At 36.6% G+C, this 22,441-nt stretch overlaps 3 protein-coding genes across 13 annotated transcripts in view; 1 reads left to right on the forward strand and 2 right to left on the reverse strand.

The window, feature by feature from the left end:
• Nucleotides 1-278: 278 nt before the first annotated feature.
• Nucleotides 279-2,422, forward strand: LOC113062212 (cyclin-dependent kinases regulatory subunit 1). Its single transcript, XM_026231893.1, has 4 exons — nucleotides 279-469; nucleotides 749-822; nucleotides 1,174-1,301; nucleotides 1,396-2,422. Exons 2-4 carry the CDS (start codon nucleotides 764-766, stop codon nucleotides 1,440-1,442), a joined length of 234 nt encoding a protein of 77 aa, XP_026087678.1. The 5' UTR covers nucleotides 279-469; nucleotides 749-763; the 3' UTR covers nucleotides 1,443-2,422.
• Nucleotides 2,423-2,814: 392 nt separating this feature from the next.
• LOC113062213 (nuclear GTPase SLIP-GC-like) overlaps nucleotides 2,815-22,441 on the reverse strand; it is a 37,442-nt gene continuing 17,815 nt past the window's right edge. For 2 of the 11 annotated variants that reach the window (XM_026231895.1, XM_026231894.1), the window contains 18 exons: nucleotides 15,552-17,314; nucleotides 14,870-15,048; nucleotides 14,723-14,785; nucleotides 10,420-10,685; nucleotides 9,889-10,104; nucleotides 9,609-9,803; nucleotides 7,965-8,143; nucleotides 7,831-7,870; nucleotides 7,437-7,514; nucleotides 7,264-7,357; nucleotides 7,015-7,151; nucleotides 6,742-6,915; nucleotides 6,495-6,652; nucleotides 5,943-6,066; nucleotides 5,182-5,290; nucleotides 4,846-4,979; nucleotides 4,674-4,758; nucleotides 2,815-4,571 (listed from right to left, as the gene is read on the reverse strand). In XM_026231895.1, coding sequence (XP_026087680.1) covers nucleotides 4,516-4,571; nucleotides 4,674-4,758; nucleotides 4,846-4,979; nucleotides 5,182-5,290; nucleotides 5,943-6,066; nucleotides 6,495-6,652; nucleotides 6,742-6,915; nucleotides 7,015-7,151; nucleotides 7,264-7,357; nucleotides 7,437-7,514; nucleotides 7,831-7,870; nucleotides 7,965-8,143; nucleotides 9,609-9,803; nucleotides 9,889-10,104; nucleotides 10,420-10,685; nucleotides 14,723-14,785; nucleotides 14,870-15,048; nucleotides 15,552-17,266 — 4,002 coding nt within the window. In that variant the 5' untranslated portion in view covers nucleotides 17,267-17,314 and the 3' untranslated portion in view covers nucleotides 2,815-4,515. The remainder of the gene's footprint in view (nucleotides 4,572-4,673; nucleotides 4,759-4,845; nucleotides 4,980-5,181; nucleotides 5,291-5,942; nucleotides 6,067-6,494; nucleotides 6,653-6,741; nucleotides 6,916-7,014; nucleotides 7,152-7,263; nucleotides 7,358-7,436; nucleotides 7,515-7,830; nucleotides 7,871-7,964; nucleotides 8,144-9,608; nucleotides 9,804-9,888; nucleotides 10,105-10,419; nucleotides 10,686-14,722; nucleotides 14,786-14,869; nucleotides 15,049-15,551; nucleotides 17,315-22,441) is intronic. The other 9 variants (XM_026231905.1, XM_026231903.1, XM_026231902.1 and 6 more) reach the window with 7 other exon arrangements.
• Nucleotides 17,323-20,885, reverse strand: LOC113062217 (uncharacterized protein K02A2.6-like). Its single transcript, XM_026231919.1, has one exon. The coding sequence runs from the start codon at nucleotides 19,456-19,458 to the stop codon at nucleotides 18,649-18,651; it is 810 nt and encodes a 269-aa protein (XP_026087704.1). The 5' UTR covers nucleotides 19,459-20,885; the 3' UTR covers nucleotides 17,323-18,648.

The raw sequence follows: 22,441 nt of genomic DNA on the forward strand, positions 1-22,441 counted from the left end.
ACATTGCCAAGGGGTATCTCCTCATCCACCACCAGTGGATGAACAATGCTCTTTGAATTGAACGCCATTAACATATAATGAACATAAGTGTAATCAATCATAATAATGAATCAAAAACTTTCCTAAAAAAAGCATAAAAGGAAAGTCTAAAAGGAAAACACAGAAAAGAAAACATGAAGTGTCCATGGGGACTTTTATTTGCGAAACGTAATAGTACGACGTTTTGGTGACGTCATCACATATTCTCCAATCAGAAAGCACTTGTGAAGATTCGAATGTTTATGGGCGGGCTTTCTTACTCGCTGAGAGGGAAGTTTAAGCCTGTCTATGGTTCAAGCGCTAAAAAAACGTAAACAGTTGTTGTTTTTGCAAATTGCATTCGGGAAAAAATAGTGTTTTACACTGAAACAAAAGTACTATTTGATGAAATAATCGCCACAATTATTACATTTACAAGAAAGAAGAAACAGTAAGTATCATGCATGATTGTACTAATCTAGAATAAAAGTTGAATTTCCTTGATTGCTCGTTAGCTAGAGTGGCTAACGTACGTTAACGTTAGCAAGGGAACAATCTGAAACCTGTATTAATACAATCCATCTGCATTTATTGAGAATTAAATCTGATATTTACCACTGTAACGTTAGTTTATTTACGTTTGAACAAATAACAATAATGACTTTACTTTACACAGACTATTTGAACAAATATATGTGACATATCAGTTATTTCATGTTTTTCCATCCAGAAACAACAACACGCTATGTCCCACAAGCAGATTTATTACTCAGACAAATATGACGACGACAAATTCGAGTACAGGTAACGTTAGGCAAATACTCAACCCATCTGTACAGTTTACAATGAATGTTTACAGTTTTTATCGTTTGGAGTCCCTGAGACCGCAGTGCTACATGTACAAATAACAATAATATTACGTTACTCAGTATTATGTTGTATCAAAAAAAAAAGAAGCCATGTTTTAATATAGTTCACGTTCAGTTTTCTTAAGTTTAGAAAAAGTAGAAACATGATACTTTAGTGTATTTTCTGAGCTGTTAAAATTACGTCATCTACAGATGTTTATAATGAGATTGTTATGTATGGTAGCGGAAACATAGACATACAAAATACATGACAGAGAGTTTTTTTTTGTTTTCTGTTCATTTTCAGGCATGTCATGCTCCCTAAGGACATTGCTAAAAAAGTTCCTAAGACGCATCTGATGTCAGAGACAGAATGGAGAAATCTGGGAGTTCAGCAGAGTCAAGGATGGGTACATTATATGATCCATCAGCCCGGTATGTGTGTGTTTGCAGGATGTCAAATCTCAACCCAAAGAGGTGGCATCTCTGCTGTTGTTGATGTACATGTTCATTTTTATTTTCTTTATAGAACCGCATATCTTGCTCTTCCGACGTCCACTGCCTCAGTCCCAGTGACTCCAGAACCACAAACTAATGGAATTCTGAAAACGGGACACAATCTGAAGATGTCCGAGTCTGTGAGATGCTGGGTGTACCCCAGATCAGTTGGTGTCAATATCATCTGTGCTGCTTTTGACTTCTGTTTATTGACAGATTATCATCACTGTGCTTGATCTCTGCCTTTAGAACTGTGCGCAATTTCCTACTGCATCTGTATATATTTTTATTCCTTATCAAGCTTGTGTTATAACGATTCTGTAAATGAGCTTCACTTGATGAATTTTTGCATTGATGAATTGACTCAAAAAGGTCTAGCAGCATTGGAAATTGTTTTGCAAACTACACTTACTTAATTTTTCACCCTTTAAAGTATTAATAATGCCATTTCTAACAGTATAACTGTCACCAGTACTAGTAAGCAACTGAACCTGTTTTCTCCAAAAATGTTTTAAAAAAGCCTCTCACAATAATATGTATAATACTATACTTATGTATAATAAAATGGTTTCCGTTCATCACTTTGGCTTCAACACCAGACCATGACTAGATAGAAAGCAAGAAGATTTACTACTTTGCATTTATCTCAATGCTAATGAATTTACATACATGAATGAGTGCTTTAAATTTACTTGACACATAGAAAGGCACAGCCATTGTAACATGTGCAAGGCTTCTCTTCCAGTTAATTTAAGTTGTACATAATTTTCATAATACCTAACCTATAATTTTTGCACATTCACAGGAAACTGCTGACTTCTCTGTTGCAAAATAAGGTGAATATACATCCAAGTACTAGTTCACAGCTCCATTGAGAGTGATTTTGTTTTAGATGTAAAAACAGACTCGTGCATTGTGATGGATGGAATGGTCAGTAATTGTGGGATTGCTTGTAATGTTCTTCATTTGTAAGTCAGATTGAAAAAGACATCTTCTAAGTGCAGGACCAGTGCAAGATTTGGAAGCCCCCTCTCCGAATAAAAAGCACTTGAAACAAATATGATTCCTAACCTTTTTATTTTTACAACATTTCATTAAACATTTATTTATAGAGTACCAGTCAAAAGTTTGGACACACTACTACTTTTTTATGTTTTTGAAAGAAGTTTCTTATGCTCATCAAGTCTGGATTTGTGTAATAAAAAATACAGGGGAAAAAACACTAATATCGTGAAATATTACAATTTAAGATAATGGATTTCTATTTTACGACACTTTAAAATATAATAAATTTCTGCGATGCAAAGCACATGTCATTACTCCAGTTTTCAGTGTCACATGACCATTCAGAAATCATTCTCATTTGTTGTTTTATTATTAACGTGACAAGCAGTTTGCTGCCTAATATTTATTTTAAACCTGATCCTTTTCCAGGACTTTTTGGTTTAAAAAAACAAAACGATATAAGTCTTTACAGCCACATTACAATAAATTTAACACATTACATTTTTTATAGATATTTTTGATCAAATAAATGCTAAAGGCTTAGCATGGGCAGGATTTCCCTTTCCTGTTTAATAAATACTAACTACAGATATAGTCATGTTATTAATATTAATAATATTATGTTATGTTTTGCAGTGTAACTATAAATATGCACTATATAAACTGAACGGGAAAACAATCATCTATTAGGAATGTAATTATTTACTGAACTCATGATTTGATTCATGATTTTTTTCTCTCAAAATGATATTTAAGATAAATTATTAATTAAATGTGTCCTTTTATAATTGATTGGGCAAAATGCTGTAAATTTATTTGTGACTAATAATATGCTAATATAGCTCTTGCATATTATTGCTCTTTTGTTGGTTTTGATTTCTATACCTAATTTGTAAGACGCTCTGGATAAACCATGTGCTCACTAACAAAATTTAAATAGAATGTAAATGTAAATAACAAGACTTAATTGAAATTTTAAAGCTATCCTCAAATAAAATAAATAACACAAATAAAATAAATCTATATTAAAAATTAGGTTTTGATCTGTAACTTCTGCATTTTAATCATGGCCCAAACAAAGATGCTGTGCATACATGTAACATGAGCAGTTTTTAATGTAATTTAGATTGTTTAATTTCGAAATTTTGAAGCAAAAACAGAAAGGCTTGACTGAAGTTTTGTTAAACTATACATAAAAAATGAGACGCAGAGTCACTCTCTGCCAGCAGGTGGCGCTTTAAGCGTTTCTTTGGTTTTTGCTGTAAACGAAGCAGCGCTGCAATTATGAACTTTAATATGCATTACACAGAGTCAAGAGGAAAATAACAAATACCATCTAAACTTTTCTAAAGACATACATTCAAATTATACATATAAACTCCTACACATTCACATACATATATACTCCTACCCCTAAATTAATCGCGATTTGTTTAGGATCTGAATCGATTGGAATCTTTACATACTTATCATTTACCTATAGGAATATGATGCCTACCACGGCATTTTAGGTCTATTCCGTATCATTCAGGATCTTTATCAGTTGCTCAGAAGCAAATTTCCCACTCTCCATCCCCAGCCCCGCTTCTTGTCACAGTCAAGACTGGTTTTCTGATATTCCTTGTTTCCTGAATCAGACTCCTTTTATCTTGAATAATGTTGTCACACTAAAATGTCGTTAAGAACATTAATTATATATGCTACATCATGTTCTGTTTGATGTTCTGCTCTCTCCTCTCATATTCATGAAGTTGCATGGATGGGCAGGGAGTTTTTACCCAGAACAGAACCATATCCCCACTCCAAACTTAAATCATTTGGTCCTGACAGAAATGTATTAAGGTTCTTGAAAATTAGACAGCTACGTTTTTAATGTACTTTCATGTTTCGCTATAAAACGGTTATAATAAAAAACAACAAATAAGCAGGCTATACAGTTTGTGTATCATGCAACCCTAGCTAATATAAAACCCAAAATTCAGAAATTTTATGAAAATGAATCTTCCACCACATAAAAATAAACACACTTAATATAAAATGTTTGCTGTAAAAATTGACTGAAAATGTGTTACACTTGTTCCACAGTTGTTACGCTTCTTTCGTGATTTGTGCCGTTTTTCTTGGGCTTCTTGTTGTTTGTTGAGCATCAGTCATACAGTTGGTCTAGAAGTCTCTCCAGCTGTTCAATCTCTCTGGAGACATCTAGAACAGATATGTAAAAAGATATCACATGAGGCAACAACTGAAATGACTTGACATTGTGAAAGGTTGTTTATTTGAACTTTTCTGTGGGGAAATTTTTACCCTTCCGTTTATTGTTGCTGGTTTTTGATTTTGAGCGTTCTATTGCTTCCTGTAGTCCGGTTTCAAGAGCACTCTTTATGTCCAGCTTTAGAAAGAAACAAGAAGATTCCATTTGACTTTAGTCATTGTACAGTTCGATATATTAGCGTCTTAATTAATGTGAGATCTGTACCTTCAAGTTATTCAACTTTTTTAGCACTTCCACTTTTGCTTCGTTGAACATGTCTTGTTTTATTTTATCGACTGTGGATATTAACAGTTCTTGCCTCATCTTCATGGATCCTATTCCTGTCACAGCTGCAGCTTCTAAAATAAACAACACTCAGTGTTCATTCATTTTCTTTCTCATTAAGACACTTCAGAACAAGGAAATCTATCAATTCCTGGATGTGTGTTTTGTGAATGAAATGTATTTTGTGACATGCTGAGTGGCTTTTGTTTCATGCAGGATATAATTTACTTAAAATAAATAACTGATTATCAATTGTAACTCTTAATGCTAGTTTACGCTGATAGCAAGAAGCCATTTGATTCAAAATGGTTATTTTGATTGATGAGTAGATGTCCATCTTCATGTCAACAATGTCTCTGTTGAGTGCTTCCTTCAGTTTGGTTTCCTTTCAAAAGGGAAAAAAACACCAAAACGTCAAAAATCAAGTCCCCTGCTTATTTCAGTCCTACATTAAAAGTTTGTTTGGTGTATTTCACTGCTTACTGGTTTATAAAAACAGCCTGCTTAATTAAAAGGAATGAGCATTCACATTTTCCACTGTGTGGTTTGACTCCGCTCTGCACGGCTTGCTTCACTTTGGCTGGGTTTGCTTTTCTACTGAAGTTTAGTACCGCTTCACAGTGGGTGGGATTATAGACTGATCATTATATTTGTGCCACGATACAGCCATTCATTTCTTCAAGTTGAATGCAAAGGTTGTGTGAACAAATGATACTGCAGTGGCTATTTCTGACGATTTAAATCTGGGTTTAGTGTCTCGTGTCATAAATCAAATCATGCTGGTCTTCTCTCTTACCAATCAGAGATCTGCAGTGTTTACATGTCACATTTTAGTATGGGTATATGGTTCACTTGGAATCTCAAGTGAGGTGGTGCTAAAAAAAGTACCGGGTACTTAGTTCTATAGTTAAACGCCCCCAAAAGCGAGCTGTACCAGGCAGTGGAAAAGCACCAACAGATTTCAACAGATGACAGACATTGAGGATCAGGGGCAGAGTGTGACCCATTAGTGTTCCCAAGAGGACAGCTGAACTCACCTCTATTTTGATGAAGTTTTGAATGTTATCTAGTATGTCACAGCTGGGGTAAGCAGAGTCACTCTGGATGATACTGAATTTATCAATCTGTTCCTGCACTGACTTCCCTGTTTTCCCAGTCACACTGCAGCCAAAAAAATAAATCAATAATCAATTTAGAGTTTATTTTATAACCATTGAACAGAATATAGTCTGTATATATATCTGATATCTGAGAATTACTGGAAGGAAATAACAATGGGAAAGAACACACAAAGTTTGCTTTATATTGCTAGTGTTTAACATATGCTGCTGTCATATGACAAATTAACAAAAAATCAGAAAGTACTTGGAAGGTGGGCAAATCATTTATCTTTCCTTTACAGAGTGTATGCACCAATTTAATTATAATAATTTGTAAACAAAATGGCAACAATATAATTATCAACAATGTTATTTAAAAGTACACATCTTTACTTGATCACGTTAATGCAGGAGTTTATTTATTTTATTGAATTTTATTCTAAACTCCACAAAGAGAGGCTAGAAAAGGAATGATAAAACAGAACTTACGGAAAAATTTGATAGAAATCCTCATCAATGTGTTTGTGCAAATACTTGGCCAAAGTTTTGTTCAGGTCTCGAACTACATCCCGATTTTTTGACCAATAGCATCCATAGTTTTTGCACAAAGCTCCAAGGATTTTATGGAAACCCCTTCCATCTTTATTCTGAGTAATGAAAACACACACACACACACACACACTGTTAAAAGGACAAGAAAACAGTGATTATGCAAGATAATTTGAATCACACTCACAGGTGCTATCATTGCCTTTGTGGAAGCAACACATAATTGCACAGATTCGTCCACTCCATTTGAGAGATGTTGCTCCAGAACATTAGAAATGTTGTCAAAATATTTGTCCAGTTCAATTAGTGACTTCCTTAGATTCTCCTCAAATTTTGTAAGGGTGTTGACTTTCATTTCAATCTAAAAGACATCCATACAACAGCAGTGAATTACAGAATAATACACAATGCCAGTATTCTGAAGATTCTAATTCTAGTAATTTGTAATTCTAACTCATACCATTTTCTTGTCTGGATCCAGCTGGCCACTTTGAATTAAGAGCAAAGTTCCCTTTACTTTATTGACATAATCTCTAGTCAGTTCTCTGTTAATGCTCTTGTTAAGATTCCTCAGATCATCTTGCAACTTTGGGATTTCTATAAATAAACACAAGGATGTGATTTGGACTTATTTTGTCAGTGTTTTTATTTTTGTTGACATGAATAAATAAAGTGGTACAATTAAAGTAGTAGAGAGAGGATAGTTTACCTGTTTCACTTGATTCCAGATTTAAACTGTGGTCAAAGAACGCATTGGAACTTACAGTGAAAACTTGAAACTGATTGTCAGTAATGAATATTTTCTAAAAAGAAAAGAAAGAACCCTCAATAGAGTTTTTAAAAAGGTAATGATAACAAAGAAAATTAGGAAAGAATGAATACCTTGATTTCAGAATCTTCAAACTTTTCTTTGACTATTGTCTTGGCCTGATCATTTCTATGAAGTATGCATGTTTTTCCCTTAAAAAAAATATTCAAAATTAAATAAACACACACATATGTATGTATGTATGTATGTATGTATGCATGAATATAGGTCTATTGTAAAATGTGATTCATGAGTTGATTTTATATTATACAGATTCTTCTTTTCATCTCAGTAAATTATAATAATCATTAAATTGCAGTTACAGTGATATTAGCTCTCACTGACATAAGTAACACCAACAGCAAAGACTTACTGGGAAAACTGACAGCTAAATTATATACTGGTCTATGAAAACAAAGGGGCCATACTACAGAAACACTGATAGTATTGTCCTTATACATTGCAAACCTTGTCTTCAGAGATTGTGTCTATTTTGAGATTTGCACATCTGAAAAAGAATAATAAAAAGTTGTGTTGCATGCTTTAGACTCAGAATTAGACCACTTCCCATCCCTTCATTTCCTATAATATTCACAATATACCTAATATAGGCTTCTGTATTGATATCATCAGTCTTTGTACAGATGAAGTTGATCTTTTTGCATTTTCCTCCCGGTCCCAGTTCTTCAATGCAGTGCTTTAATATCCCCCAGGGATCTCTGTCAGTGGTGGCTCGTTTGATATCACTTACAATCCACACAGAAGAGCACTCCCTCAGTTTCTACAGGATGTAAAATAGGGTGTTAAGAGCAGGGCCAGTTCTAGACATTTGGAAGCCCTAGGCAAAATTCTTGTTGGAGTCCCCTACCCCCAATAACAAACATTGCTAACCTTTTTATTTATACTTTTAATTCTAAATATTGTATTTTTTTAAAAACAGTACCAGACAAAAGACTGGATACATTACAAAGCTGAATTTTCATCAGTCATTACTCCAGTCTTCATTGTCACATGACCATTCAGAAATTATTCTAATATGATTTATTATCAATTTTTGCTGCTTAATATTAATTTTATAACCAGTGATACTTCTTTCATGATTTTCTTAATAATAAAAAGTTGTTTAAAAATCTAATAAATACAATTGTCCAATAAACGAAAAAAATAAAAAAATAAAAATATATATATATATATGCAAGTCTTTACTATCACTTTTTATAATTTTAATGCATCATTGCATAGTATTACTGTTTTTATTTCCCTGTATTTTTATCAAATAAATGCAGTCTTGCTGAGCATAAGAGAATTCTTTCAAATATTAAAAATAGCAATGTGTCCAAAACTTAAACAGGTAGCCTAATGTATATAGTAATCAAACATAATCATAATCAAACTTTATCTAAGGTAATCTCTTTTTGTTTGTTGGGGATGTTATTATATACATAATATTATTATTTTGTTCAGCAATTTATTCACAGTTCCTAAATACCACTTCAGTAAATGAAAATCCTGCTATGATTACCCTACGCTTAAAGCATAAATTTGATTTAAACAATAGGTATTCATAACATTCATATGCATTTCACAGGGACATGAAACCTGCAGTTACAGAATAAAATTGACTACAATTTAAATCTATAACATTAACCTATTTTATCTCTCACTTCTGCCTTTTTTTCCCCTCGCAAATGCAAACGTATATATCCTAGTTTATAACTATTTTATAGTTTATAACTAAATTTAACTTAACAGTTGCGAGTAGGTCAATTGTGAGGGAAACAAGCAAGAAGTGTGGGATTATAAACTCATGATTCAGAGCCGAGGGAAAATTAGAGAATGACTAGATATAATTTAGGAATTGCAAAAAAAAAAAAAGAGCAAAAATATGAAATATAAAAGATTCCCTTTTTTAAAAATTATTTTATTCCATGGCTTACTTGGACTGCTACTGCTACTAAAACTGTAATTTTCTGCCACACGCTAAAACAATACACTACGAACTTTCCTCCATCTCTTCCATTCTGCTTTTCACTTCCTGCCCTCCATCTGAATTTTGCACATTATTAGAATCATGTGATTGCAAATTACATGAGCTATTAAAAAGCTATTACTGCTCTGCTATAGATATCGCCGGCCCTGGTTAGTAGACATAGTTATGTTTCACAGAGGCACAATAGATTTGATGTGTGCTTCTACAATATATATGGTAAAATGTTTCTTTGTAAAGAGTGTAGAAATATATTTACAGATTTCCACAGGTCATCTCTAATCTTGTTGCAGTCTCCAGTCCCAGGAAGATCAAGAAGCACAATGTGTTCCAGGAGTTCACGACAGTCTGGTATCATGATCGTCACACTTTTCACAAGCGGCCAGTACCAGTCACCAGGACGTAACTCACTGTGTTGTATGTAACTGGCAACATCGTTGGTAAATTCAGAAAGCTGTTGAGATAATACATAGCTTTAACTTAGATGAAAAGCATATTAATAATGTATGTTAAATATTAAACTGTCTCTTAAAACTTACATTACTGTTTGAGATTATTTTCTTACTGATAGACAAAAAAGTTTTAATCTCAGCAAATTTTTTATTATTCTTGAGCTCTTCTAACGTTTTCTTGTTTGCATCAACTCCGTACAGTGCTTTGATCTTTTCTTTAGCAATTTCAAACAAGTCCTCATTCCTGTCCTCACTGTCATCTTTTATATTTATGAAAAGATCTTTGAGCTCATTCTCCCATTCCTGCAGAGGTACACAACACACAGTATAGAGAAAAATTAGGCTTTGTTCCATTCCCAACAGCAGTGATCCTCAAATCTGGCTCGCGAGATCCACTTTCCTGGAGAGTATTGCTCTAACGCTAATCAAACAGACTAATCAATTTCTTCAGGATCATTAGAAAATCATAGGTAGGTTTGTTTGGTTAGGGTTGGAGCTAAACTCTGCAGGAAAGTGGATCTCACGAGCCAGATTTGAGGATCACTGCTCTACAGTCTTATTAATTTACATATTTATAAAGAGCTCTATTTAAAGGCTTGGTAGGATAAATGAGGAAACCTCTTGAGAAAAGAGTTCGATCTCTGCTTTGTAGTTGGAGTCATTCAGATTGGCTTCCACCTGAGTAACAACAGCTGTACAGGCACCAAAACAACCAGACGGTAAGAGATTCTTTTTCCCCAAGACTGCACTTAAAAGGGAACTCTTTCCTTCTCCTGATTTTCCAAAAATCCCTATGGTTGCCTTCTTCCTGCTGCCTATATTGATTTGATCGGAGTTTTTAGCGACTCTTTTCAGAATTTGTCTAGCATTCTCCATGATCATATCTGTGAACAGCAAAGAAGAGAATTACACAGGCATGTTCTATGCTTGAGATACTGGAATATGATATATGAAAAATGATTTAAAAAATGGGTGGATGCGACATTCCAAATCCAAGTTGCCCAAAGGTCTGTATAGTAAGTTCAATTAAAAGAATTGAATAGCAGATAATAAATATCCATGAAAAATCATCAATACACAAGATACAAGACAGTCCCAAAAGGGTAACTACAGCAACAATACCTGATCACTCATCCCTGATCAAAGACTAATGAAAAAAAAAACTTTTTAACTGCTTCTTAAATTCATTAAAGGAACCTCTTTTTTTTTTTTTTTTAAATAGGTCAATTTTCGAACAACCCTAGAGCTAAACAGTTGAGTTTTACTGTTCTTGAATCTCCGGGTCTGGCGGTAGCACTTATAGCTTAGCTTAGCATAGATCACTGAATCTGATTGGAACATTTGCATCTCGCTCAAAAATGACCAAAGAGTTTTTATATTTTTCCTATTTAAAACTTGACTCTTCTGTAGTTACATCGTATAATAAGACCAACATAAAATGTAAAGTTAAAGAACCCATGATGTGGATTATTTTCTTTTTTAAATGCTTTTTTAATGTTTCCTGAGGTGTTCTTATAATGTTAGTATGATTTTTACATTTAAAATGTAAAAATAAAAGGCATTTTTATATCCTGATTTTAGTCCTCTGGCTTGAAGGCTCTGTTTGAAGGGGCGTGTCTGCTGTGAGACTCAACTGTTGTGATTGGCTGACATCTTTGCATTGGAAATGCTTGAGAACCCCTCTCAAATACTTTTACTATGTTTTTTTTTTTTTACTATTACAGCAGTCGAGATTAATGAATCATGTAAGTGTTGATTATAGCATTATTTTTTTTATCTTTTCTCATCACATGAAAGGCTGCAGTGATGAGCATTGAGTAGACAGAGTCTGTTTATCGCGTGAATGCAGTGATCTCGTCATTGCAACGCATTTTCTCTCACAAAATGCTTTCACCACAACTCATCGGCCTCATCCAGGATGGTGATGAGTCTGCTTACAGAAAAGAGGTTGAGCAGCTGGCTGTCTGGTGCAGTCTTAACAACCTGGAGCTGAACACGCTCAAAACAGAGGAGATGATCGTGGACTTTAGGAGAAACCCACCTGCACTTTCCCCACTCACCATCATGAACAGCACTGTGACTGCAGTGGAGTCATTCAGATTCCTGGGAACCACTATCTCTCAGGACCTGAAGTGGGACAATCACATTGACTCCATTGTTAAAAAGGCCCAGCAAAGGTTGTATTTCCTTCGCCAGCTTTAACCTGCCACAGGAGCTGCTAAAACAGTTCTACTCGGCCGTCATTGAGTCTGTCCTCTGTACTTCAATAACTGTCTGGTTTGGTTCAGCAACAAAATCAGACATCAGAAGACTACAGAGAACTGTTCGGACAGCTGAAAGGATTACTGGTGCTCCCCTGCCCACCCTTCAAGAACTGTATACATCCATAGTGGGGAAAAGGGCTCAGAAAATCACTCTGGATCCCTCACATCCAAGTCACCCCATCTTTGAACTTTTGCCATCTGGCCGGCAAAACAGCAAGGCACAAGAACAGTTTCTTCCCCCAGGCAATCTACCTCATGAACAGTTAAATGTTCTCTACTTGCTTATAAACGTGCAATATCCTTATATTTATTTGTTAACCCTCCATCCTAGAACATTCCTGCATCTCACTAAATCCTATTCCATTATCATTTATAGCACAATTGTTTATACACTTATTTATTTGGCAATTTGTACATCTCTCTTTTTTTTTTTTTTTTTTTTTTTTTTTGTGTGTTGTTGTCTCTGTGTACTGGAAGCTTATGTCACTAAAACACATTTCTTGTATGCGTAAGCATACTTGGCAATAAAGCTCTTTCTGATTGTGATTGTGATTCTGATTCTAATAGCAAACACAATAATAACATGAATACAGTAAGAGCTTCGTTGTACAGAATAACAGCATCATTCATTATAACGGCAGTTTGGGCAAGTGTGCAGATATACGGAAGTGTGATTGACAGCTCCGAACAATATAAAGGGAGCTTCTTTAATCACTCTCAGTAGTTTAATCAAAATTTAAATAACAGATTTGTTTCCTGCTATGCTAATAAGAGAAACCACGTGAAGTTGATCGTTTAGTCACTGGCTTGTTCACTGATGCATAAATAATATTAAATTATTTAGAAAGAAATTCTGTGTGAACTTGAATAATTAGCTACACATCAGAAATCACTGATCACAGGTCAGGCATTAAGGGGGGTTGAAATGCTCGTTTTCACTCAATATCCTGTTAATCTTGAGTACCTATAGAGTAGTACTGCATCCTTCATAACTCCAAAAAGTCTTTAGTTTTATTATATTCATAAGAGAAAAATAGTCTGTACCGATTTTTCCCGGAAAAACACGACCGGCTGGAGGCGTGACGTGTGGGCGGAGCTAAAGAATCACGAGCGCCAGTAGGCTTTTGCGTTGAGAGTGTTTGGAAGCTGTGACTTTACCGTGAGGACAAAACCAACCAAAACAAACCATGGCTAACAGTCAGATTCAGCGTATATTTATGATCCAGAATCAGATCCAGAGGCTGAAATTTAACAAGAGCAGCATCAGCAACAACGTCTCTATGTGGTATGTACTGAAACTGTATATATTTGCTTAGCGGTTTTGGAAAATGAATAAGTTCCACTTTGTCGTCTTTTTTTTTTTTTTTTTTTTTTTAAGCTGTACATGTGGAAAGTGCAGTTTGATGACAACATCGCATGTTGTTTACTTGATGTGCTTACGCGCTGATAGCTAAGTTAACAACACAGAGATATTTGAATCAGTTTTACTCTCCGCATGCGGTTCCAACACACGATCTTTTTAGTTGGGACTGAATTATCCTTAAGAAATAAACGATGTGCAAATCCGGCGTCAAACTGGACCTTTTTTGTAAAACAAGCATCTTCGAAATGCAGGGAACAAACACAAACACTTGAACAACTCCGTTGATGCTCTGTAAAAATAAACTCCATCCACTGGTCCCTTAATGCTGTTTTTTTTGGTAATCTGTGCAGGGTTGTCTTGCCCTTTTGTGACATTTCGCGACGCTCTCGCTCTGATCAGTGAACGTCTGTTGTGCTATCAGTGCTCTGCTATACGGGAGCACGCGCTCTTCCGGCAGACGTGCCCTTAGGACCCATATAAGGAAATTTTGCTCCATCTAACGTCACACAGAGCCATACTCGAAAAAAACTTTCCGAAACTTGTGACAAACCGGAAGGAGTATTTTTGGAACAGAAATACTCCTTCAAACGTACAACTTAATTTTTGAAACTTTGTCCATGTTTAGCATGGGAATCCAACTCTTTAACAGTGTAAAAAACTCAGTATGCATGAAATAGCATTTCACCCCCCCTTTAATGAACACTGTTACTCACTGTTTGAGGCGATGCTGTTGAATCCATATGGTAAAAATCTGTTGGTAAAGCCTGTGTTGACATTGCAAATTTGCAACTGAATTAAATGTAAATGTTTGGGTGAGCAAAGTAGAGAAAGGTGAGGTAACCTTTCCCCTTATGATGAAATAAGAGGAAGATTCCAGATCGGCCTGTCTGAGCTCACGAGTTTCTCAAAGGCAGAGCAGCACACCCATATCAGCCTAGAAAATCACAACTTTTCATTTTCCATTGTTTTTAGTACACAATGTAACTACAGAACAATCAAATAGGAAAAAATATAAAAACTCTTTGGTAATTTTTGAGCAAGATGCTAATGGTCCAATCAGATCCAATTATCTATGCTAAGCTAAGCTAAAAGTGCTACCGCCAGACCCAGAGAACGGCTGAATGGATTCAAGAACAGTAAAACTCAACTGTTTAACTCTAGGGGAGTAGGAAAATTAGCCTATTTTCAAAAAAGTGGAGTGTTCCTTTAAGAGATGATAATTATTGCATAGCCACTGGCAAATTGTTCCAAAGCATAAGAATTTAGAGGTGGACATGAATTAGATTTTACTTGCCTGTTGTCAGTGGTGGCTCTATATTCATGTCAGATGATTCGTGATCTCGTTTTCTTTTAATACCTATCAGAGAATGAATTACCATTCAGTATTTGTTCTTAATCATAGAGAGTACAATGATTTTTATTTTCACTTTCATCTTTATACCTTGGCTAACCATTGTAGGGTCAATGGAAAGTCCTGGAGGGGAAAGAACATATTGAAGTTGATCATGTTTTTTCTTACTTGTTCTAGATTGTGATGGGACAGGAAGCAGTGGAGGTGTATTCTTCTTCATCCCATGATATGCTTCCATCTCTTCTTTTGGGGCTCCACAAATGGCTGATCTATAAAACAGTAAAAAGTAAAAAAAAAAATATATATATATACCGGTGTATATATATAAATTAAAGCACAAATTAAACAATGTAGGCTACAGCTTCACTAATTATGGTCCCCATACATATGTACAGAGCTACTGTCGCAAATCAGTAGATATGGTATTTCCTTATGTACATTATGATGAGTAACAAGTCAAGTCACCTTTATTTCTGTAGCAGAATATTGTGTTTAAGCAGAACCAGTTATGTACACAGTTTGTCTCATAATGCTACTTCTACAACTGGGAACATTGGGGAAAAATTTTCTGCTCCAGTTCATCATTTTTTTCTCCTGAACAAAACACAAGGACTGCAAGTCACTATGGAATGACTGTATTTCCTAACCTGCATTTGTTTAAAGCATAGGCTTTTATGTATATGGGAAAGGTCTGAATTTAGCAAAGATTTTAACCAGTGTGCTCAGACTCCTTTCTCTGTCCAAATGTCATATCCTTTTTCATTCTCCTCACCTTAAATCAACATCCATTGATTCATTTTCATCACATTCAGTCCCAGCATCCCTTTCATCTAATTGAGTGCAAATTTCTGCTGATTTTTCTTCGTTCTTCTGAAATGTATCTATGTACCAGTCATTAGAGTCTTCATCCTTAAAATCGTTTCCTGAGCAGTTTAATTGAAGCAGTTCACCATTTCCTCTGGATAATATCTCCATTTCATATACATCACTAACACTGTTCTTCACAGTAGCTTTGACGTTATCTAGGTCCTCAGGTTGAAAGCAAACTATCACACTTTGTTTGAAAATAAAAATCCCAAAGTTTTCTAAATTGTCAAATAACTGTGAGGCATAGCTTTTCAGAGCAAGTGTAATGAGTCCTGGGGTCAAAGGGCAACTCTGATGCAGCACTTTGTATTTCTCCACTGAAAAATCTTCTTCTGCATCATTGAGGAGGTTTTCTATTATGAGAAGATCCTGGCTCAGAGTCGGGTTTGAATTTTTGTGCTGTTCCAGCTCATCCTTAATATGACTTAAACTTATTAAAGCATAATGTGTTTTGGGAGTGATCATGAGAGTAGCCGAATCTTTTGGTATTTGCCCTTTTGGAAGAGACTCCATGACATCTTCAAGACGTTTTGCCAGAATAGTTGCAATGATAAGGAAGTCCACGTTAAAGAAGTGTTGACTATCATCATGTTGACTTTTCACAGTTTCATTAAAGAGTTTCTCAGAGCAGTTAAACACACCTCTGTGGATTCTGTCATAGATCATCTTTATGAATGGAATTAAATCCTGCATGTTGTCTTTGTAGAAGGAAACTGGGATGCCGTCTGGTCTCGGTGTGTCTGACACTTGAAGAGAATTAACAGCTGACACAATATCAACCTCACTGACTGCATGTGGGCTTTCTTCACCCAGTAATGAACTTGTCTCACATGTCAGATCCTTTTTTAAATTCCGCCATTGGGAGACTGATTGTGTCTGGCAAACTTTATGAAAAGGTATTGCAGAAATGTTTGCCTCTAGAAACACAGGCTGGTGGTCTTTGTTTTCATTCATTTCTAAATCTCTTATATCACAACTTTTTACACGCCACATACATTCTTCTGGAATGAAGAAGTAATCCAGTCTGGACACAGGGGAGTCTCTTATGTAGTACGTATAATCCTGCTTCATGGGGTTTTTTCTTCTCCAGATATCAACCAGCTGAAGAGATTTCATGAACTTCTCCACAAATAAAAGCAATTTACTATGAGTACTCTTTGTAATCTTGTTCCATTTTTTGTCAATGAACCTATTCAGAGCTGTGTTGAAATCTCCACCGATCACCAGCAGTCCTGTGGTCATTGACTGCAGGTACCTTGAAAGTTTATCAAGGGTTTTTGTGTCTGTGTGATGGTTGTAAACACTAACCAGAGTGTATGGCTGACCTTTCAGTTTGCATTTCAGCACAACATAGGCTCCACAGTTATCCTTTTCATCGCTTATGTGTTCAAAATCTAGGCTTTTCCTCACTAGTATGGCTGTTCCCTTGCTGGAGGAGGTGTACTTTGTGTAGAAAATATGCCACTCATCTTTATAGAGTTCTATAATATCTCCTACTCCAATGTGTGTCTCTTGTAAAAAAACAACGTCAGCATTTTGTAGTTCTTGAAATTTCTGATCTCTTTGTCTTCTAAGTCCATTAACATTCCAAGTGATGAAGTTTATGGTCTGTGAAGCCATTGACAGATCTGCTCTTACAGACCAAAGGTCCTCAGCTTAGTAAGTTCCCTGTCAAAACAAAAAGTAACATAGGATAGAAACTTTTTGTTTTTCATTCTCAATTTCAACTGCATCCAAGGTTTACATTTTATAAATTCATCCATTTCTTGGGAATTAAACTCAAAACCTTGTTCCAAATACCATGGTGGTTGGCACTTGCACTCTATAAAGCTTCATGTTTGTACAGCATCTGTTCTATTTTTCTATAAATAGTTGATAAAATGTTCTTGTACTCTTTTAAATGAAAGCTCTCTCATAAACCCCTCACACAAGTGCTTGTCAATGCGGACGTCTGTTGTTTTTGTCTATTTTGATGTTGTTTTCTCTCTTAGTTTCATTTTCTACTGTGAAACAACAGCATGGACAAGTGTTGCCACATGTAGAACAATAGATTAGTGCAAAAGCAACTTAATGTTTCAAAGTATGTTTGTTTTGGTTAATTTTCCTGACCGAAAATTGTTAACCAATCATTAAACATGAACAAAATTATAATATTAAATCTACTATAAACTAACTTAGAATGGATATAGTGTGTGTGACACATTATGCATACAGTGTACTACACCCAGTGGACCATTTTGTACCCATAAAAACAAAGTATACTGGCCTTAAAAGTTAACCCTCTTGAGTTTACTCGACATGATGCGGCACAGAATAAAACGGCCGATTTTGTCAAATATTTCATGCGACCTCCCCTGCACCAGATAGCAGACATGTAATACTTCATCTCTGACTCAAAAAAACGCCATGCTCCTGTGATGTATCTCTTCAAAGAAGACACAAGAGACGTAATGTCTGTCTTTAGACCACAGCTTTCTCTATTTTTTTAGACTGCGCAGAGCGCGCCCCCGAACATTACCCAACATTCCCAGCACACAGCTACGGAATCTCTATAGTCTCAAAATGTTAACTTGGAATACATCACATTACCCCCCTTTGAAACAACAAACATTCAGATTCACCTGAACCCTTGCATGGCACAAAACATTATCGGCATAACCAACAACATAACAGTTACTTTCTTCTTTCCAAAAACAACGTCAGAACATCAGAAAAACATCATCCCGTAGTGCTATTGCAATGGGTGTATGTCTAATGAATTACAGATCCAAACGTTTTGGTGGCTTTCTACTTCTGGATGAGCGGCGTGGACTCTGAGCCACCCCTGTAACCCCTCCACAGTCCTCTTGAGAAGGCTCAGGGACTGCTTGTTTTTCCCCCTCGGGAGCTCGGGTTTGGATCGGAGTGTCAGTCCCTGAACAGTCAGTCTCTTTAACCAGCTCATCCTCCACAACCCGGGGTCTCAATTGGTCACCATGTCTCCTGAAAGTGACATCTGAGTCTCATCCCTGAACTTTGTAAGACACTGGCCCGGTTTGTTTTACTATCACACCTGGAATCCATTTGTTCCCTCCTCCTGTGGTGTTACGGAGATACACTGCGTCCTTTGCAGAAAAAGACCTCTCCACAGCACATTGGTCATGATAGTACTTTTGCAGGTATTGCTTCCTGCGAACAGCAACAGTGACATCTGGATGAATAAAGTCCAGGCGAGTGCGCACATGCCTATTAAGAAAAAGATCTGCTGGCGATTGGCCTGTAGTGCAGTTTGGAGTGGTGCGATACTGCATTAAGAAAAGAGAGATCTTATCTTCCAAGTCCATTGTCAAGTGTGCAAGTTTCTTCATTCCGCTTTTAAATGTCTGCACATACCTTTCTGCTAGGCCGTTGGTAGCCGGATGACCTGGTGCACTCGTTGTATGAAGAATGTCATTTAGCTGCATGAAGTTTTTGAACTCCTCAGATGTAAATTGTGTTCCATTGTCAGTGACAATTTGCTCTGGAAGTCTGTATGCCGCAAACAACCTCTTCAGTCTTGCGATGGTAGTTTGTGAGGTGATATTAGACATTCTATACACCTCCAGCCACTTCGAGTATGTGTCCACAAGTATCATAAATGTGTGTCCTAGAAAAGGACCAGCAAAGTCTATGTGTATTCTTTTCCAGCTTTGACCAGGAAATTCCCAAGGTTGTAACGGAACCTGTCGTGGAGCCTTTTGTTCCATCTGGCATGGCTCACAAGCTCTGCTAACCCGCTCCAGATCTGCATCCACTTTAGGCCACCACACATATTTGCGGGCAAGAGTTTTCATCTTTACGATCCCTTGATGACCGACATGCAGTTCTTTCAGTACAGTTTCTCTCAGTTTATCAGGTATTATCACCCTTGTGCCCCAGAGCACGCATCCTCTCTCTGCAGACAATTCATATCTGCGTGAGTGGTAAGCTTTCAAACTTTCATCCACATCCAATGGCCATCCCTCCAAAACATACTATGTTCATTACCGTGTTTCTCTGAGGGACAGTATTCAATGTAGTAGTCATAAGCTGAGAGGATGATTGCCCATCTTTGAATCCTGGCCGCTGCCATGGTGGGTAGACTTTTATGCTCTCCAAACAAAGTCAGCAAAGGTTTATGGTCAGTCACCATCTTGAATTTCCTTCCCCACAAATATTGGTGAAATTTTTTTACTCCAAAAATGAGCGCCAACCCCTCTTTCTCGATTTGTGAATACTTTTTCTCCGCAGGGGACAGAGTTCGTGAGGCATAAGCTACAGGACGTTCCTCTCCAGTGGGCATGGTGTGTTGCAAAACAGCTCCAATTCCATATGCTGAAGGATCGCAAGCCAAGGTGAGTGGTAGACTTGGATCATAATGCACCAGAATCCTGTCGTTGGTTAACAAGTCTTTACATTTCCCAAAAGCTCTTTGCTCTTTGCTCTCCATACTCAATGCGATCTCAAACGCACGTGCGAACGTCAGATTAGATTCAGACAACAGTCGCCGTTGGCAGGCTTCGTTGCGGATTCCACTTACGAAACGGTCACGCGATGCCTCGTCTAGTGTTGCTCCGAACTCACAACTCACAGCGCACTGTTTCAGCTCTGCTGCATATTCCATCACCATCTCATCAGCTCTTTGATTGCAATGATTAAAACGGAATCTTTCAGCAATCAGCAACGGCTTTGGCTCAAAATGATTCTTTAAAGTGTCCACAATGTCTTTGTAAGACTTATCCTTTGGCTTCTCTGGTTGCACCAAGTTCCTCAGTAAACTGTAGGTAGTTGCTCCCATCACACTCAACAGCGTCGCAACCTGTTTCCCTTCGCTTATGTCGTTCGCCTTGAAGAACTGTTCAAGCCGTTCAATATAAGCCGACCAAGACTCTGCTTTCGGAAACAAACTCGCTAATATTTCCAATAAGCGCCATAATGTGAACAAGACTTTATCCTCGTCGCCAATTTTCTGTGATGTATCTCTTCAAAAAAGACACAAGAGACGGAATGTCTGTCTTTAGACCACAGCTTTACTCTGTCTATTTTTTTAGACTGCGCAGAGCGCGCCCCCGAACATTACCCAACATTCCCAGCACACAGCTACGGAATCTCTATAGTCTCAAAATGTAAACTTGGAATATATCACAGCTCCTATACAAAATCTTCGAGCTAGATCGCATTGAATCAGTGCGAAAAAAAAAGCTAGTGTGAGAGTGAGCCATTTTATCTGGCCAATATTGTCAACGTCAGCAAGTATTGGCATTAGATTATTATTATTATCATTATTATTATTATCTAATGGCATCAATAAAGCTTCAATAAAGCCGCATTGAGGTGTTGGGACTTCTATTCGCGGACACTGATTCTGAAGGGGAATATCTGCATTCAGAAGATGACGGTGATACTGAAAGTGAAAGTATAGCCCTACACCAAGCGCAAATGGTGAATCCTTTGCCCAATGTAAATGGTCCTTTGCCAAATGTCAGAGGTGTGAACAATGTTTGCAGGGGTCGTAGTGTTCATCGCGAAATTAGCAGGCGTGTTATTGTTGCGGGGACGAGGCGGGAGATTTTTTACCGCGTTAGACACGTATATTTGTCTTCTGACCGCACCTCTCCGCGATCGTGGTGACAGTATTCTAGTGGAGAGTTTGTCTAATGCCACTGGATATGTTAGACGAGGTCGAAGTATTCATAGGACAGTTAGGAGGCAAGGTGGGGAGTTGCAATGATACTGACAGTAGTCCGAGCTGTGCACACTCTGCGTGTGCGCAAGGCTGATCTGGCCGCGCTGCTCGTAGCAGAAGCAGAGGCTTTTGAACTAAACAGGTCTTGTGTACTCGTGTTTGTGTGTCATATGAATAATATATATGTGCCCCATACATGGAATCTGAGTGCCTGCTGTATGTAGTAAATTGAAAATCCCAACCGCTACATGCATTCGGTTTGTTTCTACCATTTATTAGTAATGATTTACACAGTTTGTTTACTACTTACTATTTACCTGAGCATTCAGTATTGTGCAATATAGCACACAGAAGGTGAGGGACATTTTTTGGGAGAAAGAAGTGCTGCATTTTATTATTTAAACACGTGACTTTTCATGAAAATTCTATAATTCAAGATGGCCACCCCCATATGACGTCATAATATGCAAATTAGATGGGAAAATGTAATCCCTACATAAACATTGGGTCATCCTTAATATTTTTATAATTGACAGAAAGTCTCTATCTTTTATAAATTTTAAGATATAGCGTTTTAAAATTAAGATGTCAAAATCGAAAGCGTTGGGAATAAACCTAAAGGGTTAAGTGGCCTAAAGGGTTAAGTGGTGTTGCTGTCGGCTGGCTTACATCACTTCAGAATACCTACTGCATATGAGTTTTTTTTTTTCTATTTATATATATATATATATATATATATATATATATATATATATATATATATATATATATAATAATAATTAATATCACACAAGCAAGACTTCTGTTTCCCATTTTTAGCATGTGTGCGCAATATACAAAAGTTGGTCGCCATGATTTTGCCAAGTAAGACATGTTCCTGGATCAACATTTGATGATGACCCTTGGATCAACATTATTGTTAAAAAATATAGACTTAGCCCAATCCCTACCTCTAAACCAAACCCTACCCATAATTTATTCTTAAAATCAGTGGGAAATGATAGCTGATTAACAAGGGTGAAGCACCTCAGGTTGATTCTAAGCCTAAAACAGATATTTCCTGAAAAGTTATATCTCAATTCTGATTGGTTGATTGTAATGTTGTTCCAGGA

The sequence above is a fragment of the Carassius auratus genome, chromosome 44 (genome assembly GCF_003368295.1).
Source record: "Carassius auratus strain Wakin chromosome 44, ASM336829v1, whole genome shotgun sequence".
NCBI classification, from domain to species: Eukaryota; Metazoa; Chordata; class Actinopteri; order Cypriniformes; family Cyprinidae; genus Carassius; species Carassius auratus.

Bases quoted from the DNA above. Each gene is read 5' to 3' on its own strand.
- LOC113062212 (XM_026231893.1), top strand. From the start codon at position 764: ATGTCCCACAAGCAGATTTATTACTCAGACAAATATGACGACGACAAA. The intron at 823-1,173 runs GTAACGTTAGGC...GTTCATTTTCAG, and splicing joins GACGACAAATTCGAGTACAG to GCATGTCATGCTCCCTAAGG. The intron at 1,302-1,395 runs GTATGTGTGTGT...TTTTCTTTATAG, and splicing joins TTATATGATCCATCAGCCCG to AACCGCATATCTTGCTCTTC.
- LOC113062217 (XM_026231919.1), bottom strand. From the start codon at position 19,458: ATGAAAACTCTTGCCCGCAAATATGTGTGGTGGCCTAAAGTGGATGCA.